The sequence below is a fragment of the Anguilla rostrata genome, chromosome 14, assembly GCF_018555375.3.
Source record: "Anguilla rostrata isolate EN2019 chromosome 14, ASM1855537v3, whole genome shotgun sequence".
Lineage (NCBI taxonomy): Eukaryota > Metazoa > Chordata > Actinopteri > Anguilliformes > Anguillidae > Anguilla > Anguilla rostrata.
The window spans coordinates 16,126,743-16,152,948 of record NC_057946.1 but is presented as its reverse complement, the minus strand read 5'-3'; the positions used below and the strand labels follow the sequence as shown (position 1 = coordinate 16,152,948).

The 26,206-nt window shown below is 41.3% G+C and overlaps 2 protein-coding genes across 2 annotated transcripts in view; both read left to right on the top strand.

Annotated features, from left to right (window-relative positions):
- lamc3 (laminin, gamma 3) overlaps nucleotides 1-2,029 on the top strand; it is a 69,966-nt gene extending 67,937 nt beyond the window's left edge. Inside the window, exon 28 of the mRNA XM_064307718.1 lies at nucleotides 458-2,029. Coding sequence (XP_064163788.1) covers nucleotides 458-711 — 254 coding nt within the window. The 3' untranslated portion in view covers nucleotides 712-2,029. The remainder of the gene's footprint in view (nucleotides 1-457) is intronic.
- Nucleotides 2,030-3,313: 1,284 nt separating this feature from the next.
- aif1l (allograft inflammatory factor 1-like) lies at nucleotides 3,314-18,816 on the top strand. Its single transcript, XM_064307130.1, has 6 exons — nucleotides 3,314-3,507; nucleotides 3,675-3,736; nucleotides 7,938-8,004; nucleotides 11,528-11,569; nucleotides 12,517-12,679; nucleotides 16,970-18,816. Exons 1-6 carry the CDS (start codon nucleotides 3,483-3,485, stop codon nucleotides 17,055-17,057), a joined length of 447 nt encoding a protein of 148 aa, XP_064163200.1. The 5' UTR covers nucleotides 3,314-3,482; the 3' UTR covers nucleotides 17,058-18,816.
- Nucleotides 18,817-26,206: the final 7,390 nt, after the last annotated feature.

The following is a 26,206-nucleotide window of genomic DNA, read 5'->3' as shown; positions in this document are numbered from 1 at the left end:
TCTGTTAAAAGAGTGCTATAAAACCCTTTTAAATACACAAACATAAAAAATCCTCTCCAAACTTTTCCAGAATGTGACATTTGCTGTTAAGCTGGGGCATTTTGGATTCTTTTCTAATAAGAACCACCAAATTACATTATATTACAGGCATTTAGCAGACGCTCTTATTCAGAGCGACTTACACAACTTCTACATAGCATTTACACTGTATCCAGTTATACAGCTGGATATATACTGAAGCAATGCAGGTTGAGTACCTTGCCCAAGGGTACAACGGCAGTGTCCTACCCAGGAATCGATCCTGTGACCTTTAGGCTACAAGACCAGCTCCTTACCCATTATACTATACCGCCACCCAAATGCTCTGGCAGATATGGTAGGGGAGCTACTTGGAACTACATTTGAAGGAATTGTCATCTTTAAAATTACCATGAACTATCTTTCCCATTATAAACAGAAAGGGAGGTGGCCACTGAGAAGTTTGACAGAATCCTGAGGGAGACAGAGAACTGGCTCGGCTTCCTGAGACACAGTGTGGAGAGCCCAGCCCTGAGCGGGAAGATGCAGGCTCTTCACGACGCGGCACAAGACCAGGAGGCCCAGATCCTCCAGGTGGACCGAGACATTGAGGAAATCAAAGAGGAAAGGCGCAGCCTGCAGGACATCGTGCTCCACTTGCCCCAGGGCTGCGCGGAGGTGTCAAAGGTCTAAAAACAGTGAGAAGATCGCCGAGCAGACAATCAGTGGTCAGACAGCATGATGTGGTGTGCTCTGGATTGGATGACCTCTGACCTCTGGGAGAGAGCAATAACAGTGGGAGCAGAATAACCCTCTCCCTGCTGTTTCTACACTCATCATTGAACCCTTGCATTACTTCCAAACAGGGACTGATGCCAGTTAGATATACAAAGTAATGCAAGCGTCACATGTGGCACTGCTTTCTCACTTCTCCAGTTCTGGAATAAACGCATTGAGAGAAAGCTTTATGGAAGACTGTTACTGTGGATGCTCTATATTGCATTCCTTTTCATGGTTTTGCAATGTCGTTTGATTAATTCAAGAACAACTAAAACACTTCTGTGAAACCTGAGACTCCAGCATATTCATTCAAGTTAAAATAATGTTGATTTAGGAAGGGGATTAGTGGAGTTCTGCCTCATCTGTTAGATTAATTTCAAAGTGAGCCATTTCTAATCAGTGCGGTTAAATTAAAAATAAGGCCTTTACCCTCTATACACTCCCTAACTAGGAACAGAGACTCAGTTTGGCTTCCTATTTTGAAGTCTTTTATTCAATTATCTGCTACATAATGGGAAAGCAATGCATTCCAGCTCCAATCAAAGCATCGGAGAAGTTTAATAGAAGAAATATCTGCTGAATAATGGATCTGTTTCAATTTGTCCATTCAGACATATGAAATGGAAGCCCTCTACTGACTGACCTTGTTCAATCTCACATATAAATATAATTTTTTTGATGAGCATAATTAAATTAATGTTCTCTGATTTTTGAGAACAGCTTTTTAAATTGTAAGTGAAGGGAAAGGTGGAAGGGGTGGGGAGATCGTATATTTTAATCATTTTAATTCTTTTCATTTTACTGTTGGTCTTCTGGTTAGTCAGGGTCGTCCATTACCCATATTGTCCACATGGTGGGGCTATTACCCGCTTAGGAAAGAAGTACATGCATCACAAACATACATCTGAAATAAAAATACATTCTCAAATCTTAACCCTGAACACACTGTTTGAACTGGATATTCACTGTGGATATTTATATTTTATTTTGGATATAACAAATGTAGCATTCATATGGTTACAGGTTCATTTAACATAAAAACAACAACAACAAAAAGTTTACATGAGGGGTTCACATTTACATACAAAAATCTTCATAACAGTGATGAAAACAAATACCAGAACATATTTACCATTGTATAATTACTGGAATTATCATTGATTTCTTATGTGTAATATTCCTACTGAATGTTTAATTCATATCAGGATAAATAAAACAACTTTTCACAACCTTTCATGTATCTTTTCTGTCTGACATTTCTGGAGTCCTGTCCATCCCATTCTCACACAGCTGAAAGCAAAGATAAAAAGCAGTATGCATGTTTTTTTTTGTGATTGGCCAAGAACTGTTTTCCTGTGAAAAACTGGTATGATCTAGTTGAGACGATGGCAGCCAGAACACTTTTCATTACATCAGGAGAAAATAATTAATCCATCTATTTTTGAAAATTTACCACCTTATGGTCTTATCAAGCAATGCATTTATTTTGGCCTATAATTTTGTCAGCATATGAGCCTGTGTTGTTCTCCATATGAAGCAGAAAACTTTGGAAAGGAAGAAAAAAAAACAAATGAAGAGAAAAGCGCAATTAAACTTCCAAAAAAAGAGTGATTGATAGCATCCAGATAATATTGGATTACATTTATGAGTGACGCACCGCAACCACTTTGTGCCATAAAGTTTACAGCACATTAGCTTAGGAGGAAATGGAGGAAATAACAAACCAATTAAACTCAAAACAGAGAATTATGTGGCCAGGTTGATACGGCTGAGCTTTGGCAATGGAAAGGGTCTTACTGTGTCCCTGTCATCCACAAAATAAACAAAACATGGGGACATGATTAAAACCTTTTTTAGACTAAAATGTCAACTTACAGCCATCTGTGTTATTTCATTAAACAGTATGATTTTGTTTTTTGCTGTTTTTTATATCAATTGTTCAAAATTAATTAGAGGGATACAACTCAGCCACATGGTGCCTTTAATTTATAATAAATCTGTGAACCTACAGGATTGCTTATAGAACACTAAGTGTTTTCCTTAAAAAAAAATACTAATTTGCTGCTTATTGAATGTAACTGGTTAATCAGAGAACTAAACATAGACAACACATATAGTTCCCAAAGGAGTTGCTCTCTATTCCTAACAGATTTTTCAAATTTAGTTTTAGGAGACAGCAGAAGATACAGCAGCTCGACTGAGTAAAGTTCTGGAAAAAAAAAAAAAAAAAACGTGGTTCATTCAATCACTTAATTTTCAGAGATCAGCAGAGGAGAAATAACAAGACCAATAATATCACAAAAAAGAAATAATTTGAATTCAATTAACCATATAGAGGCATATATTACGAATAATTCTAAAGAGGCTGCAGATGATGTATTGGTAAACATAAACAAGTATGCATAACATCAATTTGGGAGACAATTTTTTAATATGCGATGGTACGGCCCCGTTTATAATCGCGGTGAAACGATGTGTGACTTCTTGGTGTAGTTTCAATTTACACCACCGGGGTTTGCTGATAGATTTTACGATATCCACAAGCACGCGGAGCATCAATGTGTCCGTTCCCTGGCGACCCGTGCGTTTTGGTTTAGAACCGTGTGAGGAGGAGAAGTGCGGGGAGACAGGAGCGTTAGCTGAATTTGTGATTTTCGTTCAATTTCTTTGCAAAAGCGTACAAAATGCCTTCAAATCAAAATCGACAAGGTACGTAAAAGACAAAACTACTGAAATTGTATAGCTAATCAGCTAGCCAAAGGAACGTTTAATCCAGTGACTTCCATGGGAATGTCTGCTAAGGTTAGAGCCCCATAGTGGAGGGTGGATGATATTCAAACTGAAAATTTCGTGGTTTTAACAGAATATTTTTGCAGGTGGGAAAACGTTTGGATTACTAAAAGCCCAACAAAGGGATAAACTGGAAGAAATCAACAAGGTATGGGTGAATCTTCGATTGGTAGTTATTTGCAAATGTAATAATTATATGAAAGCTAGCTTTTGGTTGCTAATGTGAGCTAGCTGTCGCTCTCCAGCTTTTTCATCGGCGTTCCATAGCTACACCGCTATCTCCTTCCTGTAGGCTATAGCTAAAATTTTGACTGGGTAACTAGAAAGCGGCAAACCAGCTACTGCAGAAGATGGCTCCATAAATTATCAAACCTTGCAATCTAGTTTATCGGTTCGCTGGCGAATTTAAGAAATTTTCCAACAAATCTGTTATTAATATGGCATCTTGTTATGCAAATTGTGTTGGCGCGTAATTCAGTAATATTTCCAACGTGAGTTTGCAACCCAACTTCCATGCAGTTGTGTCCGTCATTCTAAGAGGGTAGCTAACTGTACTAGCTGGCCAATTGTTGCATGCCTATGTCACAACTGTCGGGTTTTTGGATGGAGCACGCATTAATCCGACCAGAATTTATTGTCTTAGTTAGCTACAAGCCATTTGTGGAGCACGCTTAGCAAGAAAAGTGAAGCGTGTATCCCACCCTTCGGTCTGACCCAGTTTACATTATCGCACGAAAGCGAGATCCCTGTGTGGTTTAAACCTTCCCCTACCTTTGACTGTACTGACCAGAGTCCCTGTAGAGCTGGTCATCTCCTTGTGTGCAGAGGGGCAACAGGTGGCCAATGGAAGAATGAGACCATTGTGTGGACTGGTTGTGTGGCACGCCATTTGAGCCGGTCTCTCACCAGTTAGCTCCTTGTCGCTACTCACACAGCTGCTCTCAGCCTGGGGCTGGCTGTTTGACAAGGAGGCCGGTGCCTGTGCCATTTGGTCTCATGAGAAGCTAAAGTGCTGAGGAAATCAGTTCGCAGTGAATAGAAGGTGGGAACAGTTTGTGCTATTTAAACATGCTTACTCGTAAGCAGCAATGTCTACAAACGGATCAACAATAGCACACACGTATGAAGGTCAGCAGCGCACATTATTATACATTAGAATAGAATAAAGCTGCTGTGTGTTGACGTGAAAAAATATAGATTACACGTACCCTAAAGAATGTTGACAGACAACCCGTGATAGATCAGTGTTTATGTATTATGTATATTTGACTGGTTTGCAGCCAGATACATATAGCCTACTTAGATTCGGAGTACTGAGTTGCTTCTGTACTTTTTAGCTGTGTCATGTTTTGGCAGTCCACTGGTCAAGTCAGACCGATTACATTGTGACAGCAACACTTACTTAAAGACATGATGTAACTTGCTGGACAGCAAATGCAACACGGGAAAACATGCAATGACCCCTTGTTCCCATCACACCAGTCATAATTAGGCCTACACTGGACTGTGTGGTGACTAGGACCTTAAACCCACTGTAGCTGACCCCAGCTAAACTGTTAATGTCACCCTAAATGGCATAGGATAATCTGTTCAGCGAATACATTACACAAACCCTTTTAAACAGTTGTAAAGAGATTGGTGGAGTTTTTGTCCAGTTTGCAGGCAAGTAAAACTGCTTAATACAGCTGCAGAGTCATATGAAGGTCACAGTGTGTTTGCTGACTGAAGTTCTTTTTTTTTAACCAGCAAATTGACCTCACACAGACCAAAATCATAGCGTGCTACAAGAGGCAAACAAGGACACATTGATAGGATTTAAACACAAAGTTAACTTGTGCATTTGTCAGAAAGCAGTGAGCTGCAGCAACTTCTAGCTACTTATAAAAGAAAAACTTGTGGAGGTAGAATAAAGAGGATGAGAACAGGGCATGTGATTGTGCACATCTAAGTGCAGTGTACTTCACTTATTTTACTGTCACTTCCAGAAAAGCTACACATTTCTTCACTTGTTCTTGCTTCTGACATAAGTGGCATAATATCGTAAAAGTTTATGTGGCTGTGAAATGTGATTCCTCTCCACAATGGTATTATTGCAGCCCGTATCTTAATATCATGAAATTGAGCAGTATTCCCACATTTGCTGATTTAATATTTGCAGCAGTTGATACTGTGTGCCCTAGTTAGGTTTCACTAGTACATGGTGTGGCTCTTTAAGGACATTATTTTGATATCTGTGGGCAGTAGCTTCTGTGTTTGCAGTACTTGAGCCTGTTGTGTTTCTGTGTGGAAGGTCCCTCTGTGGCAGTTTTTTTGCTGTTGCAGTCGTTTTGTATCTAAGTTGACTCAGGCTCATGGCCGTGCTACTTTTGAAATGGTTTCTTTTGTCAGTACATCCCACACATACCCTTACACCACTGTACACACAATAGCTTACTCTTGTACACACACACACACACACACACACGCTCACTTACTCACTCACTCACTCAGTCACTGAAGCCCTCAGAAATGCAGGTCACCTCTGGCTCCACTCATGAATCTCTCTTGGGTTTTGCTGACTGCCTCTGCTCCACATGAGCAGCCAGCTCACTATTTTAATAAACTGAGGAATCTGCTGCAGGATGAACGTTAGCTGGGCTCCCAGCACACATGGCCCTCATCCAGTGGTTTCATGATAATACCAGTGCTCCGGGAGAGGTCGGCCCTGACATCCCCCCCACACCAATGTGCAGCTTTTGCTGGGAAATGAATAGTTCATTCCTTTCCTGCCAAAGTTGTCTCCTACACCACTCCCACATAACTTTGTTTCTGCTCTGCTCCATTCCTCGGGAGTGGGGGAATTTGACATGTCATCTGGCGACCTGTCAGCACCCTCATAGTCCAGCCCTCAGGCTGACCCAGAAACTGCAAGGACTTGAGTACGCTGCTCTGGTTGGGCAATAATTGCTGTTATCGTGCATGAGCTCTTTCTGGTGAACTTTGGTTTGGAAGCCCTGTGAGTGTGGTGTTTGTCCACTTCTCAAGAGTACCTGAGCTTCCAGTCTTCAGTCTCATATAAACACAGTATTAGGCTATACATTTTAGAGTGAATTTGTGCTTGTGTTGAGGAATACCAAATGTTCCACTCTCAGAGCCTCTGCCTTATTTTAATACCAGTTTTCCGTGTATATAAATATTATTTATTTGCGGGTGAAGTACCCTCACTGAAGATAATGCCTAGTCTCCAAGTGCAAACAGTTGCTGCTGGCTAGCTTACTATTATGTGAAATGTTTGTAACAAGCCAGTCCTTTGATCTCATACCAGCAGCATGACTAGACAATACAGGTGCAAGTGTTAATATTGATTAAAGCAAACGGATTTTAAAATAATTAGCCTAGGCCTGTTCCTTCTGGTCCTTTGTTTATGTAGCAGTGTCTGTTCGGTCTGTGTTAGCGGACTAAGAGGTTGGGCTCCTTCTATAATGAGTATTTACAGTTTCACTTCTCATAGACATCCCATTAAAGGAACTACATGGAAAGTGACACTGACTCTGACTTTGATGAGACCAAACCTACCCTATCAGTGGTGGTATTGAAGCTCATTTTCATTGCATTGGGTCTATAAAGTACAAAAGTGCCCAGTCATAAAGATAACAATTTACTGAAACAACTATGCCCCCCCCCCCCAGCCATTGTCTCATAGTCTGACATTCTCAGGGCTGGCACAAGCTTACGGCATACAGCAGAGTGGCTTGTTAATGTTTCTTCAGCATTTATGACCTTGACACTGCTTGCATTCCACACCTCTTCCTCACTCCTCTGCAGCACTGACCTCTGACATCGATCCCTGTTCAGAGATCAGTGCTGATGAGGACAACAGAGAGGGAGCAGTTAGCATTGCAGCGAGGTGTGTTTCAACAGCCCCCCCACCTCCCCCATTGTTGCCATGGGTACTATCTGGGGCACTTGGAGTGACACAGGCTGCTGTGAATGGTTTGACTCCACATTTGGAGGCCCTCATTCTTGGCTTATTTTTCATTAAAAGTCACGTTTCTATCCTGCCTCAAATGCACAAGCTAAGCTGACAAAACAAAAACAAGGCAAATAGCCCTGAAAATGGGACCAGGGGCACAGAAAGCAGAGCTCTTTTACACACTGCTTGATAAAGAGAAACATACTGGGTTTCAACTGATTGTTACTGTGGCTTAAGGGCTGAAGAACTACATCCCTTCCTGGTGGACACAAGAATCCCACAAGCTCCTCCAAGCCCTCCCCCCAACCCCCCAGCTGCATGTGAGCCTTCTGTTTGAACATATATCTGCATGTCAAATATTCTTACATATTCTTTGTTTCCCTTATTTATTCTGCAGGAGTACCTTGAGGACCAAAAGTACAGTGATGAGGAAGACCTGGCCGAGAAGCTGGATTCCTTTAAAAGTAACTTTTATGCTTGGAAGGCCTAGACTAGAGCACTGCCACTAGATTGCAGTACCTTGCTCTTTGTATGGCATGGTGGCTGATTGGCATAGGAGTAGTTCAGATGACATCCAAATGTTTATAATACTTAGAAAAGCTAGCATATAGGTATTTTCAAAAGACTTTACTTTGCATGAAAAGCTAAGACTAGTATAGGAAATATTCATTAGAAGATCCTAAAAACAGTTATTTTTCATCTGTCCATATACAGATGTTTATGGTTGTGGTGAAGGGCACAGTGGTGAGTCTTTGGGGGTTAGTGTACCCTAAGCCTACATCATTCAAGGGATTTCTTGCAGCTTTAGTTCCTTCTTGTACACTGAATAATTTATTTAAACATTCCTTCCCCTGCTTTGCTGGGTAGGTCTGGCCTTTTTTTGGCCCAAGAGGCCTGCAGTGGGAAAGCAGCTGTGGTAGTGAAGGAATGCAGAACGTCAGATTTGCTGGACGTGTGCTGCGGTTCTTCCTGTTTATTTGCTTAGCCATGACTCAGTGAGAACACGCGGTTTTCCTGGTTACCAGGCTCAGATTTAGTTAAAAAAGCACACTGAGGTTTAAGGCAAACCCCCATCGTCCCAGTGCATATATTTTATGATGATTACCTACAGCTTTGCACACAAGAATGTAAACAGTATGTTGGGCAGAAAGAGGCTGGAGCCATGTTTTTTTTTCCTTTGGATATTTATCAGAAAAGGAAAGGCTGACACCCTCAGGAGAATAGTCTCTCTGCTTCAGCACATTTCTCACTGCTCTTGGTGTAAGCTGCTCACAAGCATGTAGCTAGATGAGAACTTTAGTAATGGGTGGAAGAAGAAGAGTAGAGGAGAGAATCCATAGCCAGCACACTTCCTCCCACAGCTTTTTACCCCCACCACAGATGTGTGAATTGCATTTGTTTCATTCGCCGTGCTCACCTGAAAAGATCTACCGTTGAGGATGGAGAGAGGCCCAGAGCGAGGAGAATTCTGGGAACTCATACTCCTCCTCCCGAGGAAGCGATTGTTTGTTCGCGACGGATGTGTGCGCTTTCGGCCGAGGGGCCTGTGGGCGGGACAGCCCTGCGCGAATGAGGAGGGGCAGTCGGGGGACACACAGGCCCTCCTTGTGATAGGACAGGGCGGAATTTGGGGGCCCTGTGCCCAGAGTTCATTAACAACATTGGCATTGTTCCCAGCTCACACGGTGACACAGTTACAGGGCTCAAGTCTGCCTCTAAACAGTCTGTCCATTGTAACCAGGCCTGCTATGGGTTAATCCAGTGATCTATCTTAATAGCTCCACTAGGCACAGAGAGTGAGTGCCTGGCAAGCAGCTCATTGTGTTTCAATTAAGGCACCTAAGAAATATCTTCCGTAGAAAACAGGTTCAAACAGGAGCGGCCGCCTTTCGAAAGTGTTGCATGCTCGGTGTGTAGACGTTTGTTTTTCACTGAGAGCGGGTGTTTGAATGTGCTGTACAGTGTGTGCTTTGTTCCTGCCTTCAGAACCATTTGCCTTTCAAATGCCACTGTTACGGAGGCGATCGCATTGTAATTATGAGGATATTGTGCAGCTCAGTTGCCAGGCGCTGTTAACGGAAACGGATGAATGGATGGGAAACGGTCTAGCTTTCTCATGGTTAGACATTTATGAGATTTCTTTTGGGACCTTCAGCTAAAGCAGCATCAAATTATCACAGCAGAAAATAATAATGAAAAGTGATATGTAGCAATAGCAATCTATTGATAATGATGAAAAAATTACTTAAAATATTAAATATTTACTTTTATTTAATCAAGAAGAGAAGCTTTCATTACTTTTGTTGCATTATGACCATATTTGTATAGCACATACTGAAGCAGAATTATCAAGTAACTTTTTTTATGGATTGATTTCAATAAGTGTAAGGCAAAAAATGCAGCATAATTCTGTTTAAATTTGAAAGCCATAAGCTTCAGGAGGGTGTTGAGCACTCCAGTCTCCCCTGCTTTCACAGCCACGTGCTGTATGCACTTATTCTGAAGGTAGCTCTACTGCTAGTAAGTTGAAGTGCTGAACTGTAGTGAAATGAGTTTCAGCGCAGACAGAAGATGTTTTGCTAAGAACAAGGTGCTCAGTAGGCCACAGGGAAGTGATAAAGGGGGAAAGACATTTTAATTTGCCAAGTAATTTATTTGGAGTGTGTCTCCGCTACTTAGCTACATCATACCTAAACATGCAGCATTTAATTCAGACTTTTGTGTGAAGTGCTGAGAGAGATACTGAAATAAAGTGTTCATAACGCAACATCCTTATAAAATATAGGCCACAGGGTCAAACATCCCCTAGATATTGCGATACTGCTATTCAAATAAACAAGTCGGGGCCGCTATTTTTTGCATGAACTCTTTTTATTAAATTTGTCCCCACCTCTTGCTCTAATTTGGCTTGAATGTTGACGAGGTCACCCAAAGCAGTTGCTGAAATCAGCATCAGTGGGTCATTTACAAAGTTACTTCAGTCAGCAGTCTGAATGGTCATTTAGATCATTTAGCTACTAAGATTTAAGACTCACCTAGAAAACTTCTAATATTCGCTTACCAAGTCATTCTGTGAATTTTAATTGAAAATTTGCACATCTTTAATTGCTTAGAGGAGTGACATTACTCTTGACAACCTCTTCTACAGAAATGCAGTGACAGTTTTTCCCACATCACATGACAAGAGAATCAAATACATTCTCGTTAACATAGTTAATTTGACTGTCTAGCAACATGATTTGCAAGGAGTCTTCTTGTGAGTTCTTAAGTAATGTAAATGTGCACACTTTTATAATAATCGATTACTGTTTTAACCACTCCTGTTTATTTGTATAGTAATGCCACTCTATAAGTGAATTACACTTGTACAAGTTTAGTTTAATATTTAGCACTGAAGAACTTTGATTCTCTCGTGTGTCCAGCCCCTTCACTCTGCACAGGCCTGTGTGAGAGGGCGTTCATTCGCACGTCACCCATGGCTCTGATCAGGACAGTCTGGCCCTTGAGGGCTCATTACCGCTGCCTTTGTTCCCCTGTCAGCCCTACCCTGAGCCTGTCTGGCCCACCTGCCGGGCAGCTGGCTCTGTCTTCTCATGCCTCCCGTCAGCTCACCTCTCTGCTGTCAGTGCACGGAGGCGGGGGGGGGGGGGGGAGGCGTGGCTGAGCGCCCTGCTGCTCTGCTATTGGCCATTCCAGGGCTTGTTTTCCCCTGGTCTCACTTCTGCTCAGCTTGACTAGCCTCACTGCTCGATGGCTCCCGACGGGCCGTTAGCTCACGAGCGGGATCGTCAGCGCTTGGATCCGAACGGCTGGCCCAGGCTGCCACTGTCTCCCATCCGGAGACCAGCCTGTACCGGCCCTGCTGTCATCTGTCCCAGAAACATGTGTCCCAAGGCTTCACCACACCACTGTCTGTAGCCAGTGTCCACTGCGAGGCAACAAATACATATTTTGCTGTTACATTGGGTTTATTTTTCTCTCTTTCAGACAAATACGCAGAATTTGATCTCAATGACCAGGGAGAGATTGGTGAGTGTATGATCACTGTTCACATTGATTCACAACAAAATGAGCAACATTGATGCATCGACTCAGAACAAGCATGTCTGTGTGTAAAACCTAAACGGACATGGTTTGATTGTCCAACAAAAGAAGAAATGAAAAGTGTATATCCACAAAATAATGTGCCGGATCGTACAGTAATCATTTTAGTTTATGTTCTGTTTAGTCATAAAGGAAGAATCCTTTCAAGTTGTTAAATGCATCTGTAGTTTTGTGAAAATGTCCCCACTAATAAAAACCAGAACATGGCCATGATCTGTTAGTCTATTAACACCATTTGCCTTGCAGAAAATTAAGAAGTCTCCAAAATGTATTTCATGCAATGTGTGTATATTCACTTCAAATAAAATCCAATCCAATCTAACAAGTGCAGGTGGCAATGAAAAGTTGTAGACTTCTTTTGATATCCTTTAATTAATCACAGTGTGACTTCACAGTTGTGTGTATTCAGTGCCACTTGCCTACTAATATGATTCAAGGGTTTGGTAAAGTTTTGTCATTTAAAACACCATAATTCCATGTTGCATTGTTTTCTAGATGAAACCTAAACACTGAGCTGTTATTTGAATCAGTGTGAGTTGTTGTGTTAAATACATGAATCAAAAGTGTGCTAAATAATGTTTTCTAGCTGTGCTGTAGGCTTTTTTTTTTTTTTTGTAAAAATAATTGTACGTGTTATTCATTTAAAATGCTGTGGTAATCTGTGAATCTGAATAAAAACGTGTTGATGTTGATAGGTTGCCTTGGGAGTTCAGGGTTTGCCTAACAGTGAATATGATGGTGTGAGAGGCTCCCCATAGGGACTTGCAATGAAAAACAACTGAACATGCATATTCACTACTGACTCACTTTTGTGATCATGTCTATACTGCATGCGTGATGAGCTTTTACATGATAATGTGTGTGTGTGTCAGACATGATGGGGCTCAAAAGGATGATGGAGAAGCTGGGAGTGCCAAAGACTCACCTTGAGATGAAGAAGATGATCTCAGAGGTGACAGGGGGCAGCAGTGACACCATCAACTACAGAGACTTTGTCAAGATGATGCTGGGAAAGCGCTCAGCTGTTCTAAAGCTGTGAGTATATGGTGTGTGTGTGTGGAGTGTGTGAGTGTGTGAGTTACGCCATGTGAGGAGGAGTAGGTGCATTGGTCCCCATATTATATTTCAGACTGGAGTGTGGCCACTGGCTACACTTTTGTTAACACAGATCCAGGTTTGCAACATTTAGTCACATGGTCTGTTTCATGTTAGGTTGCAAAAATTATGGCAGACTAGGCAACCCTGGCCCTAGATTGCCTGTGATGTTTTTGGGTTTTGTTCCATCCAAGCATGATTGCACTTCAGTCAGGACAACGCACGTATTTAAATATATTAATGAATACGCTATGTAATTATTCTGGTTTGGCACTGAATGGATCTGCTTTAAATACTTTTGTGCATGCACCAGAATCAATCAAGAATCGATGAAAAGAAGAGAAACGCTGCATAACCAATTGATACAACAAAAGTTCTCCACGCCACTTAGGGGGAGTACGATGTAATGTACTTTTGTACAGAGAGGAACACGTCGCGACTGCAATAGATTTGTCAGCTGGAGTTAGTAACTAACATTAACTAGTTTAGTTTTATGCGGTTAACTGCTGTGAGGTGACACATATTTGCTAGTTAGCTAACTTGTGTCACCGCACACCAGCTAATAACCCACACTTCACAAGATTATTATTATTACTTAAATAATAAATAACAAATTTGTGATGATCATATAAAAAGGGTTATTTTGATGTATTCATATTTTATTGCCTACCCATGTCTCTGATCTCTTCCTGCTGCCAAGGCAAATGCAGTATTGTAGTATTACAGTGCGAGCCATTGCATGGTCATCCGCAATGTGGCTATCTAGCATGCAAGTTCTGTTGCAAATAACATACATTTGTGGCCATTCACATATTTTGGGTGAGGTCAGCCATTTTTTTCTCAATTTAAATTACAGGCCATTTTTTGATGCATCAAAATTTCCTTCACAATTTAACATTGCATTTATTTGGGAGACGCTTTTATCCAAAGCGATGTACAATAAGTACATACCGAAGGTCATTGGGTCAACTACAAAACACAGGTCTGATAAGGTACAATACCATATAATAATACAGCAACACAGCAACGTGCTGTAGGTCACGCATGGCAAATTTGGTGAGAATTGGGTTTTTCAAAAAAATATAAAATGACAGAAAATCCAATATGTTTTAGTGCCACCTAGAGTGTCACTTACATGGGTGTCATGCATAATAAATTGGCAGCCATACCGCGCATGCCTTCCAAATTTGTGAGTTTTTGAGTATGGTAAAGGAGTGAAAATTTAGCGAGGGGTGGAAGATAAATAAGAAGAATCTGAGCAAGAACAATAGGGGTCCGACGCATCCTTGGTGCTTGGGCCCCTAAATGTCAGGAACATCAGGTGTGTGTTGCTTTATGGCGTATCAGTTGTTATGTGTGTACAAGCTGTGGAGACCATATATCGGGCAAATCCTCTTGTATAATCCCATGTCCATTCATTATTTCTCCTCCATTTGGTCCTCAACCTGTCAGCTGACTTGGCAAAATGAGGATGACCTCACCTAAACTGGTGGAATCACTCGCGACCAATGAGCTCACTGCGACCTGTCCCCAGACAGACTGAAGGGAGTAGATACTCTTCTTAGCGATTCATGTAATTACGTAACTGATTTGTAATGCTGTTTGTCCTTCCAGAACTGTAAGAAGGAACATTGGTTGTTCTAGTATTTTAACAGGAGCATGAATTACCTGGGAAAAGAAACACAACTGCAGAGTGCTGCTCTGACATAACCTTGCGGTAGCTTACTTGACAGAAAACTTTCATAGTTTTCCCCATTAGCCACACCAGAAGGGTATATATAATGAAAAGTATTGTGGCTTTTTGTTGCAAACAAGCAAAGAATTGGTGTGCTGCCTTCAAAGAGAAAAACTTTAGAAGATGCATTTTCAGAAACCTTTTGTAATATGCAAATTGAAGACATTGGCAGGACACATTTACATCGTGCTCTGATTCTGATACTAAAATCTTATCTGCGGATCGACAGAATGCTAATGTTGGATCATTTTATCCGCAAGCATGCTGAACACAAATGCACACAGCTCTCAGTGTACCTCCCAGCATGGCAGAGGATAATGCTGTGAATTCAAGTGCAGAATCCTAATATTAGATGTCATGCTGTGGGCTAATCCTGGCTTCAGGGTTTTCCTTTCCTCTTGCACAATTTCAGTTCCTTTTTTGCCTGCATTAGATAAGGCTTCATTCACCAGCTCCATAGTGCTGTGAGAGAAAGAATGTAATACTGCCTCCTTAAACCACCTTTGTCTGCAAACTGGAAAAAAAAGTTTTGTTTCTACTGCCTCTTGCTGTGCTTGGCATCAGTTTGGATGCCCTCCAAGTTGGCAGGAGAAATCTGCAACTGGGGTTCCCCCCCCCCCCCTCTCTCACATACACTCAATCTCTCTTTCAATTTTCTCTCCCGCACAAAGAAAAAAGGGGATGGATCAATTGAAGGGACAATTAGGCTGCTGTAATTACAGGAAAAAATAAGTTCAGTCTTAACAAATGAGGGTTTGTGGAGGACTTCATTGTGCATGATTGCCAACTGAGTGCCAGAGTACAGACTAATTGCTTGCACACAATGACTCTACGCAAATCCTGTCTTTGTTGCAAAGACCTTAATAGAGTTTATAAAACAAAGCTTGGTCAGAGTGTAAATGAACCCGCAACAGATAAGATACAAGTGTCATGTCAAGCGTAGTATTGAACCCAGCTCTGTAAACCTCAGTTTAGTATTACCGACTGTATGAGGGTAGAGCACTCAGGAATGGGCAAAGGAATGCAGAGGTGGGGTACTGGTTGGGGGGAAGTTTCCTCCGACTCTCAAACTTTAATTATTGCTTGTAGATTGTCAGGGACTGGCAGGAAAAGCAGCCTGTGGCAGAGGAAATCCTGAGATGCCAATTACCATGCCTAGCCACCCAGATAATCCTGGACATGAGAGAAATCTCGCAGCCCTGACGAGGGCATTAAACCTGTTTAAGTTGTCATACAGGACGTTGATTAGTGGTGATTTAGCCAGCAGGTGGGATCCTACGCACAGGCAGGGCAGTGTGGGAAGACTGAGAAACGAGGAGAAGTGTTTTACCGTAGATGAGCTAGGCTCGGCTAGCTCTTCACAAGGGAGTATAATTTCCTGTGCGCTAGTTTATCTGTGGGGATCAGTGCACTTACAGGCTTACGGAAGCTTTGCAGAGGTGAGCCAAGAAAGGAAAGTAAAGACGTTTGCTTTGAATAGAACTGTCTGCCCTCTCTGTCATTCAGGGATAAACCTTGTCAGCGCCCGCAGAGCAGCGTCCCGTGTTGAGAAGCAAGTCCCTCATTAACGCAGTGGGACGTCCAGGAGCTCATCTGCAGAGGGCCTCGCAGCTGTTAGGCACCAAAAACCATATTTAATTTCAATCTGGAGCCTTTTTCCCCCCTGACCTACACCGTGCACTCATTTAGGAAGGAATGGTTCCTGCAGTCTACACTAGTGAGATAAAATGCATTTCAAGAAAATTTGACAGTTGTCTGATAACAGATCGGCATCGGTACAGAGAAGGTCTATGCATGGTGGTAATGAGACTATCGGTTTTAAGGGCTTAGTGACATAACCTTTATCAGTGAAAAATGGGTCCTGTTAATCTGAGTAGCGTAGTATTACCATGGAGCCTACGATCCACTCTTAGTCATAATATGAGCTGTTTGCCTCTTGGGTTCAGCTTGGAAAAATATGTGATGTGCCTGTATACTCAGTTGCTAAACTAGTGTTCCAAGTGGGATTTGAAACAAGGCACCTTTCATATAAATTGCTGGACAGATCGCTGCTGGGATCTATTCAAAATACACCTTGGAAAAGTTGCAAAACCTAATAATCTAATCCAGATGTGCCCACTGTGTGCAGTAAATTTGGTAACTGGAGACTAGAAACAAGTCAGAAATGTGCAGCAATCATGATTCAAATGAATAAAATATGTACTGTTGCATGCAAGTAAATGTAGTAAAAAGCTGAAACCTTCAAGCACTGCATGTGTTGTTTTGCTAACAGCTCCCGAGGCTGAATCTGACAAGATTTACAATATGCACATGTTCATCTGTCAGTGCATCAGACTAAGTTCAGTCTTGAGGGTTACAGCAACTGCTGTGTCATCCGTACTGCCCTCCAGTTTGTCAGGATATGGAAGCCTCTCCCTCTTCCTCCACTCCCTTATGGAATGTGGTGCTTTGTGACATATCTTGGATTTCCCACCTAATTGCTGTGTCTGTTCCAGGGTGATGATCTTCGAGGACAAGGCTAACGGGGGCAGCTGTAAGCCAGATGGTCCCCCGCCCAAGAGGGACATTTCCAGCCTGCCGTAGATGAAGACCAGTGCCAGGGATTCGGGGACCAGGGATCACCCCAAAGCCCACAGCTCCAGCAGGAGTCTTCCATCTTTCAGGAGTGTAAATAGCCTTATTGCGAGTCAGGCTTTCAGACTCGAGGAGAACTGTTGTGCGAAAGGTTGTTTCTCCATTCAAAGGTGTGGCAAAGCATATATATTTACTGTGAAGAAGTAATGCAAAGTAGCTTTTATATGACAAGACAAATGTATATATTTATATTAAGGATGATGAAATTAATATTTTTGATGACCATTCTCCAGCTTGCAGTAAACCCCTGTTTTTTTTTATTAAAAAGCTGCACAGTGACATTGTGGGAAGATAAGAAAACTGAGTCTGAGTGAGTGTAGATTAACACTACTGGTGGAGTTTGCTGGTGAAAAAGGGGTTTGATGTCCACAATGTGTAATTCTCAGCACTTGTGTATATGTAATCCTGCATTCTACTTGAGGCATGAGGCTTATGCTCCACTGACATGCGTATCGCTGGTTTCCGAAGGGGAACGCACATTATGGAGCAGCTTAAAGGAGTGGTGGGCTTTGCACAGCCTCAGTAAGGGAAATCCAGCAGGCTAGGGACCCGCTCATTGACAGCTTTCTGCACTGCGTGGGATTTCCACTACGGGATTCAAATCCTTCTCCGCTTATTCAACTTATTTTTGGCCAGTCTGTCTGCTCTCCATAATGCAGAAAGTGCCAAGAGAATACTGGTGGACATACAAATGAAATGGTCTTTATGTCACCTCAGAGTTATGTGCTGTAGGGTTGGCAGGCTTGAAAAGCGCAGTGTAGAAATAGTGTTAATTGCTTCACACAAAGCACATTTTTAACACCCCACACCTTGGTCTTGGTCACAGTTGTGGGCCAGAATCGGGTGCGATTAAGGTTCATTCGTTTTCCTTTGCTGGGTGACCTAAATGCATTAGCATGTGCTCACCTTAGAAAGAGTTGTCTCATGCCAAGGTCAGACACTCTTTAAGTGGCAAGTTTGGGGGTTATACTGATATAATGTTTGAACCCATGTTGTAGCCACAGTTTTTTGATAGTGCAGCAAAGTCTCAATTTTAGTTTACAGATGGATTATTCTGATTGGATTAGGATGACATTATACCTCAGCATTGTGTTTCTAGTCCTCAAGTATCATGTGAAAAAAGGTGTTACAGCTAAAGTGCCTAACTGAAGATGGAACTCATTTAGTTATGGAGAATGGATAGTGAAGTGGGAACACTAATTACTTTCAAAATGACCATCTGGTTTGTATTGTGAGAGGGGATTCAAAATCAGTTTGTCCTATCTGTTTAAAAGTAAGTGTTGGGTGTGATTAGTACATTCCACCGATAGTTTGACATAGCAGTTCCATCTGTACAGCCACAATGTAAATCCCACACATTGCAGTACCCTACCCTTCCAAAGCGTTCCTATCTCTATAGCTCAGTTGTCTTTGTCATCACCCAAATGTGTCAAAACTGACTCACTGCTCTGTTCATGGAGATACTTATTCATCTGTATAGAGATTTATTTTACTTTGTGCCTCTTTTTTCTCACTTGTATTAAACCCAGAACAGTAACTGCAGTGCTTTGTAATTTATTAGCGAGGTATTTTTAATTTAATGATAGTTTGATTTTATTTTAGTAATTAGTATTAAATTAACTTGTTTAGTACCAGGTCTATTACCCTGTAAGATGCGTATGTTTTGCAAAACACCAAAGGAAATAAAGTTCTTAATGTAACAGTCAAACTTGTTTTTGCTGTGTATGTTGTTGTTCTTGAGAAAATGCTTTGTTGTGGGGAATATTTTTTTAGCTGGATATTTCTGTTTTTCTGTGTATATGCTAAGAGGTTTCAGGAAAACATTTTATATTGTAGTAGTGTGTTGTGTAACTGTGTTTTGTGTATTTTGGGAATTTTTGAATTGTGTTTGGCTCCGAAACATTTTGGCCTAGTCTTCATGTCCTAAAATGGTATTTGGATAAACAAACGTAGAAATGGCCTGTCTTCAGGGTTGAAACGCAAACTTTTTTGTTCTGCTGTTTTAGAATGCACACTTTTTATAGTATAGTACAGCTATACACACCCATACCTGTAAAAAGAGCCATTTCTGCCCAAAAATATAGGAAAGTATTTATCTTTTGTATGACATCATAACTTGGAAGTGCATTGTCAGATCCGTATTGAAATCATATTGAGCAAGTCTGTAGAAAATATTTGAATTGTTTTTATTTTGGCAGTGAAGTCCTATTGAACATTAAAGGGTATGCTGTGAGGAAGGCTGTTTTTGAAAACTAAAGAAATGGTTTACAGTTGCGGTGTTGCTCTACAGAGGAGAGAAGGGAGGGACTCTGCAGTGGATCATGGAGTCATTGGGTTTGGTTTGAGGAGAAGGGACAGGCAATCACAATGTCTCACTGAGTATGAAAGTCAGGAGTGACACCTTGGCCTTTTCCCCAGTTTTGATCACACGCTTACGGTGTGGGTTGGAATCCTGGTTTTTTAGGTTAGAGACGCAAGCAAGAGTTTGAGTGACTGGGTCAATTACAATGTCCAATGCTGCATCTGGGGTTCACTGAGAAACTGAGTAGTCAAGAAAAATAACCATTAACTGTGATTTATAGGTCTTTCATAACTGGAGATCAGTTTGGCTCGACAAGTGATAACGTTTTTCCTGAGCATTGCTCCTAATCATGTCTTTGGCATGTACAATATAAATCTCAGTTACATTAATACTGGAACAACAAAACACTTAAAATCTAATATCTGTATAGTATCTGGTTAAATGTGATTATTGAATTATGGGACATTGAGTTTTAATTTAAAACATTTTTGACAGGACAGAATACATTTTTCATGCACTTATGTATTAGAAGTACTATGTATTTTTTTCTACAACATACAGAAGGCATACAAAAAATGACATGCTACTGTCATCCCCACCACTAGAGATGGATAATGATGAATCGGGCAGGTGTGGTTGAAGAGGATTCTTGCTGTCAGTTGAATTTTGTATTCTCAACAGTGACAGGATATGAGATGTCAAAAAGTGGTAGGATCTTTGATAGGCTATAGTGTGTGGTCCACACAAAAGCCACTTTCTTTTGTTGTAACAAAATATTTATACCATTTTTGAAATTCATGTAAAATCTGAGATAATCACGAAGCCTAGTAAAAGATTACAATCATTTATTGTAGCCTCTCCTGTGTTTTGCAGTTAACAAGGTTGAAAATGACTCATCTATATTGGAATGGTCTTTTTTTCTCTCTCTGTTGTTATTAACTGAAGTGATGTATGTGCCTTGTCATGTGGCGTACATATTGCCCTACAGAGAGAAATACCGGCCTGGTTTTTCATCTTCTGTCATAAATGTGTATACACTAAACCTGCCCAACTGAATTGTCCAGTTTACTCGCTCAATATTGCCTATTATTTTTTTTAAAAGAGCAAGTATAATTCATTTCATATACTCTGATACTAAAATATGTATACAGATTTTTTACGTAAATAGGTACCCTCCACATATTTGAATTTCAACACCCATGCACGTACTTTTGGGACACATACTACCTTCAGCCTGAGCCATTCATGGCATACTGACATTGAAATATTTGTTGTTGCTGTTCTGTGTGTGAAATTAAATCGTTTTTAGTCCAGCTGGAGGCGATAAGCTTCCCAGCACAATGTGATTAGTCTTGCTTTGGATGCTGTGGACTGCTCCATTTTATCCTATTGGTAAGGCTGCCATATGGAATACACAAGTACACAGCTGGTTCATATGTATGAGAGATCATTTTGGCTCTTTCCAGTTAGACAACAGGACTGTGTATGTGAGTAAATTAACTTTGAACAGAGGCAATGAGCTGATGCGTATATATGTGTATTTGAACAATGATTTGGCTCACAATTGTGTCTTAGTCCTGTGTGTATGTCTGCGTGTAGGAGCGATAGAGCAAGCTGTAAGCTCCTGCGTGTTTGAGACATGGTTGTACAGTTTTGCAGTTAGCTCCGTGCATGTATTTATGTGTTTGTGTAAGCCCCCATATGTTAGAAGGGACTATAAGAAAAAGAGGGAAGCACCTTCTGAGGTTAGACAGTAAATGTCTATGTATTTGAGTGAGAGAAAGCGAAGCATGTTCTACGGTAGGAGAAATCTGTTCTTGTCTGTCTTGGTGTTCCCCAGGGCTGATCGTCTCACCCCACTGCCCTCACCTGCTGCTAGAGCTGGACTCCTCTGCAGGGCAGTGAGGGTGACTGGCATGGAAAACAAGCCTGTTTGTTAAAGAAGAGCAAGTGCCAGCATTCCTCTTACCGGGAGGCTGGGGGAAGGGCAAAGAGGAGAGCTCGCTAATGCGCTAACGAGCAAGCCTGAAAGACAGAACCGCAGCTATAATTAAAACGGTAATGGCTGCCTGCTTAAGCCCTGCCAGGAGGAGGGCAGGGATTCTGAGTCAGGTCTTTTTGTCTGTGACTCTTAATAGGCATCCTGAGAACAGGAAGTGTCCCACATTGATTCACTGACTCACTCACTCACTCACTTACTCTGGCTCACCGACTGTGGGGCTCCCACTCTCCCATTTCTGCAACATTCGTGGACTATTCAGATGAGCGCTGATTAGCACTCCTCTCCACCCGAGCACATGGAGCCAGCCCCCTTTGAGTTCAGCTGTCCACCAGCTGAGTTGTGCAGCCCTGGGCAGCACGGTCAACAACGTCGTACGCAGATGTTGCAGACAGACTGCAGGCAACCAGTTGTCCATAGGAGGGACTTCTTTGTATTTAGACAGGCAGTGTCTTGCCTGCTGAAACCTTCACAACCTGGACAATGCTGTGACCAGTTAACTCCCTGCATTTCCTTTAAGGACCCCTGGCCACAAACAGATTCCAGACTATAAGCCACTTTACCGCATAAAAACCATTGCTTTCCTTGGACACATGCCGCAGAGCCCCCTGCTTTATGCTTTTTCAATGTTTTACATTGGCTACTTGGAGGATACCTTTTACATATTCTAATTGTAATTTTCAGTCAGTTCTCAAAGCTCTATTTGAATTATAATGGGAAAAAAATCATGCTGATACTCCTTTTTCCCTCAGACATCTCTGGCTGCATGATGTGTGCTGTGACAGAAATCGCTCATGCTTTTATGCATCCAGTTATATCAGTACACCAGAGATTCAATTCCAACCCCCGCTTTGAAAAGACTTGGCCTTGTAAATATCAGCAAAATGACAGAGGGCATCATTGCAGTTTGCACAATTACTGTCTGGGATAATAAACATGCTGGCACCTTCTGGTGCTCCCTATGATATGCTTCATATCTTTTCTTTGGTTAAGTGATGGCATATCGGTTTGAAAGGATTTGACATTGGAAGCGAGGACTTTCAACAAACAGCGAGAGAAACATATCTGGGATTCATATCTGTATGCAGCATAAGCCATCAGCATTCTCTGGGTTTATAATGAGAATACGTTGTGTGTACCAATACTTATCCACATGACTCATTCTTTCTGAATGAGTAAGAGGTGACTCACAGCATGGATAAATAGAAGACGTAGCACTCATCTTCAAAGTTTTCTCCATGTTAGGCAAATGTCAGCCTTACTCCATCAGACTTATCTCTTTGAATGGTACCCAAGCTCTCTTTAAAGACTGCTTTTGAGGTGAAAGATGAACCGCTGTAAAGTACTGTAAACTGCATATTTCAACTGTAAACTGCATTATTCACCTCCTAAGCTAATACCCATTGCCATCTTCTGTGAACTGCTATACCTTGTTTAGCTGTTTATCCATAGATTAAAAGCCTGCCTCAGCTAGAGGTGCAGCACAAATAATTAACTTCAAAAATGGAGACTGGAACATGGACAGACAGTGGGCAACGAAAGTAAAAAGTTTTTTGCTGTGATGTACAACACTGTGTCTCGAAGATGACTTGTACTGCTTTTCGTGACTAGATTCTAAGAAAAGGGAGGTGACCTTATCTCTAGTCTTACATACAGTCTGTAGCTGCCGTTACAGAGTAAGGATAGCTGGCCAAACTATCAATCAGCACAGAAGGCAGAGGGAGGCAGGCAAGCAGAGATAGCAGAGACCAGGCCCAGCAGTGGAGACTTAGATGGGCCAGCTTGTCTGGGTGAAGAACAGTAAATATTTAGTGTATCAAACACATGTCTCAGGGACATGCACTCTCTCTTCTAAACCTCCTTGATCAGAATTCAAGCATTACCCCTTTCAAATTCTCGTTCTGTAGGCTTGCAGCATATGTGTTACACAGAAGCCACTTTCTACCAAAAGGGAGATGGAAGGGGGGCATGCAATATCCCTTTGCTGCCTACAAATTTGGTACATTACTGTGTGTGTATAACTTCTGTCCTGGTCTTTTGTGTTCTTAATCGTGGAGTGTCGGTAGAGTGTGATCCTCCTTTTCTACCCTTTTACCCCTGTCGAGTTGATGATGAGGAGGGGACAGGGATGGACAGTCCTCCGCCATTCAGGCCACAGATCTGGAAAAACACAGGATCCATGGCCTGTCCCGGAGGGTTCCTAGCTCACTGGTCATCTTCCTCTATGCCTGCATGTGTCGCTTGCTTTCCTCATCGCTCACAATGCCCTCCCGCTCACTGTAAAGGACTTTATTACTATGAAATGTCAAAGCTCAATCATAATGAGTTTTGGCACATAACCCCCAGTGGGCCCAGCGGAGGCAGGTTAATCACACCAGGCATTTTTCCAAAACGGCTTGCTGTAAAAGCTCCCATCGTTTCTGCCGGGCCACTTGAAGCAAATGTCCACAGTGCTGTCTGTCCCTTTGAGCCCTGTAATGTTCACACTGGGCTGAAGAAAAAAAATTGATCGATTCATTTTATTACTGATTTTCATCATGACACAATGACTAATTCAGTGGTGCATGGAGGGACATTGCTTTTTCTCAGCTCTCTCCAGTACTGACCCTTTCAGGCTCCCATGTAGATCTCATGGACATGTAGGTAAGGAGAGGAAGTCTGCGGTGAAACAATTGGCCTGCCGAGTCAGAAGCTTATCAGCAGGCCTGACCTTTCTGTGTATAAATATCTTCCCGCCCGCAGGCCCTTATCTCCATCTTCCCAGAGGCATTCACAGGTTATCTATTGTAATGATTGTTTTATATTGCAGTCAACCATTCTTGCAGTACTATAAATAATTGAGGCTGTATGTCTTTCCTCAAATGTTTGCTTGTTCCCATTAATCTTCTAAAAGATTTCCAGGGAACAGGCATTCTCTCTCTATACTGTCTGTAGCATCTCTGTTATGTGCACAACACACGTAGTGCAATGTAACATTCAAAGATTATTGTGGTGGGTGTAATAATTTATGAAGCCAAATTACAATCTTCTATATGTACATACAGAAATCTGCACCAAATTGTCTTTAGTAAATATATGGCTGTACAAGTGGACCATAGCTTAAACTGTAAGCTATGTACTGTAAGCAAAGGATGCGAGAAAATACAAAAAATGTATGTGCTGTGAGTGCTCCCCTGTGGTCATAGCTGGTAGTTCATCTTAAGAATGTTTTTACATTTAAGAAATCTCAAAGCCTAGTTGTCCACAAATAGAATATTCCCTTTTGTTAGTAAGCTTTATTTACATTCCACTGCTGAATATAAAAATAAAAAAATAAAAAATAAATTTTGTAACACACTGAAAAAAACAGTTAAAGCTAAAGCTAAGATTTCACACTAGCCCCAGTCACAGAATGACGTCCACTCTGTCAGCGACCTTGCTTGGGCATACTGACATTTTTTTGTCACTTTCTGACTCAAGCTGGGATAAAATGGTGGACAGGCAATCTGAAGATGTATGAGAGTGCTGCTGTCACTCCCAAATGAGATGGTTTATTGTGTTTTATTCTAAGACTGACTTTATCCCCCTGATGAAAATGCCACCCTCTTATCCAGATTCCAGAAAGACCAATCTGCGACTTGACAGCACACCTGTCACTCTTCCAAAGGCAGAATATTTCTGACAAGCTGACGAGCAGTATTGTCAACTTAGCCAATGCATTGTCTAGCACCATTGAAAGATGTATAGCAAATGCTGTTACTTTTATAATTTAGCAAATTTGCAACATTTAAAAATAGCTTCATTGTAAATCATTTCTTAGATTGGAGTTGCTGAAGATATGTTAAAGGTAAATAGAATTTACACTACAGACGTCCTCAAACTTGGCTATATTTATTTGGTCTCACCAAATCTCATCTGTTATGAGTTAAATTTACATTTTACTGTGTACTTGATCGACAACACAGGGGAGTTGTCACTTGCGACAATAAGAAAAGCAAGTCTGAGGTTATTTTTCTTTTTAAATTAAATAATTGGGTATGTTCTGTCATCTAAGAAAGAAGATGCTCACCTAAACATTAAAAATATTGTAGCATGACTATTCACAAGACCCATAAGCAACACTGCCATCTCCTGGAGACAACTTACATGTGTTGCATTATCTCCATTTTGTCATTCATTATGCATTATTCCCATGCAGTCCATAAAATGATGCTAATGATCATCTCAGCAGGGAAGGTGTTTCAGCCAGGATCCATAAATCCACACAATAAGCACTGTTTAATGCAGGGTGCACAGTCAAAATCCAGTCAAGAGAAGCTTAACCTTTTTCTCAAGTCTGGAGCCTCTTGCTCTTAAATGTATCTTCTATGCAAACATGCATTTCGTTAGACATATAAATAATGTATTTCGCATTATTTTTGGTGCTTTCCATTCTTTTTTTCCCCAGTTTTGCATTGGCCAATCAAGTGTTATGAAGGCTCATTACCGCAGCCTATTGATTCAGGAGAGCATGGAAAAGCCGCTTGTCATCACACTACAGTTGGCAATTCTGGCAGTACAGCTAGAGGAAGACTTTGGATGAAGGATTCTTTTGGCTTTAGTTCAGTCCTTATTTGTCAGGTAGTGCATTTATTTAAAACCATTTAAACTTGCACCTCTTCTTTTAACCTTCTCTTAAACCAAATATGTACATTTAAAAATGAAATAAATAAATTAATAAGAATATTTATTTATTTACTGTGGATATAAAAAGTCTACAAACCCTTATTTAAACTGCATGTTTTGTGATGTAAATCAAGATAAATTGTGTCAGACCAT

What these genes read in the sequence shown, in the direction of transcription:
- aif1l (XM_064307130.1), top strand. Translation starts at nt 3,483, where the DNA reads ATGCCTTCAAATCAAAATCGACAAG. An exon ending in GAAGCTGGATTCCTTTAAAA is followed by an intron (nt 8,005 to 11,527) that starts GTAACTTTTATG and finishes TCTCTCTTTCAG; the next exon opens with ACAAATACGCAGAATTTGAT. An exon ending in CAATGACCAGGGAGAGATTG is followed by an intron (nt 11,570 to 12,516) that starts GTGAGTGTATGA and finishes TGTGTGTGTCAG; the next exon opens with ACATGATGGGGCTCAAAAGG.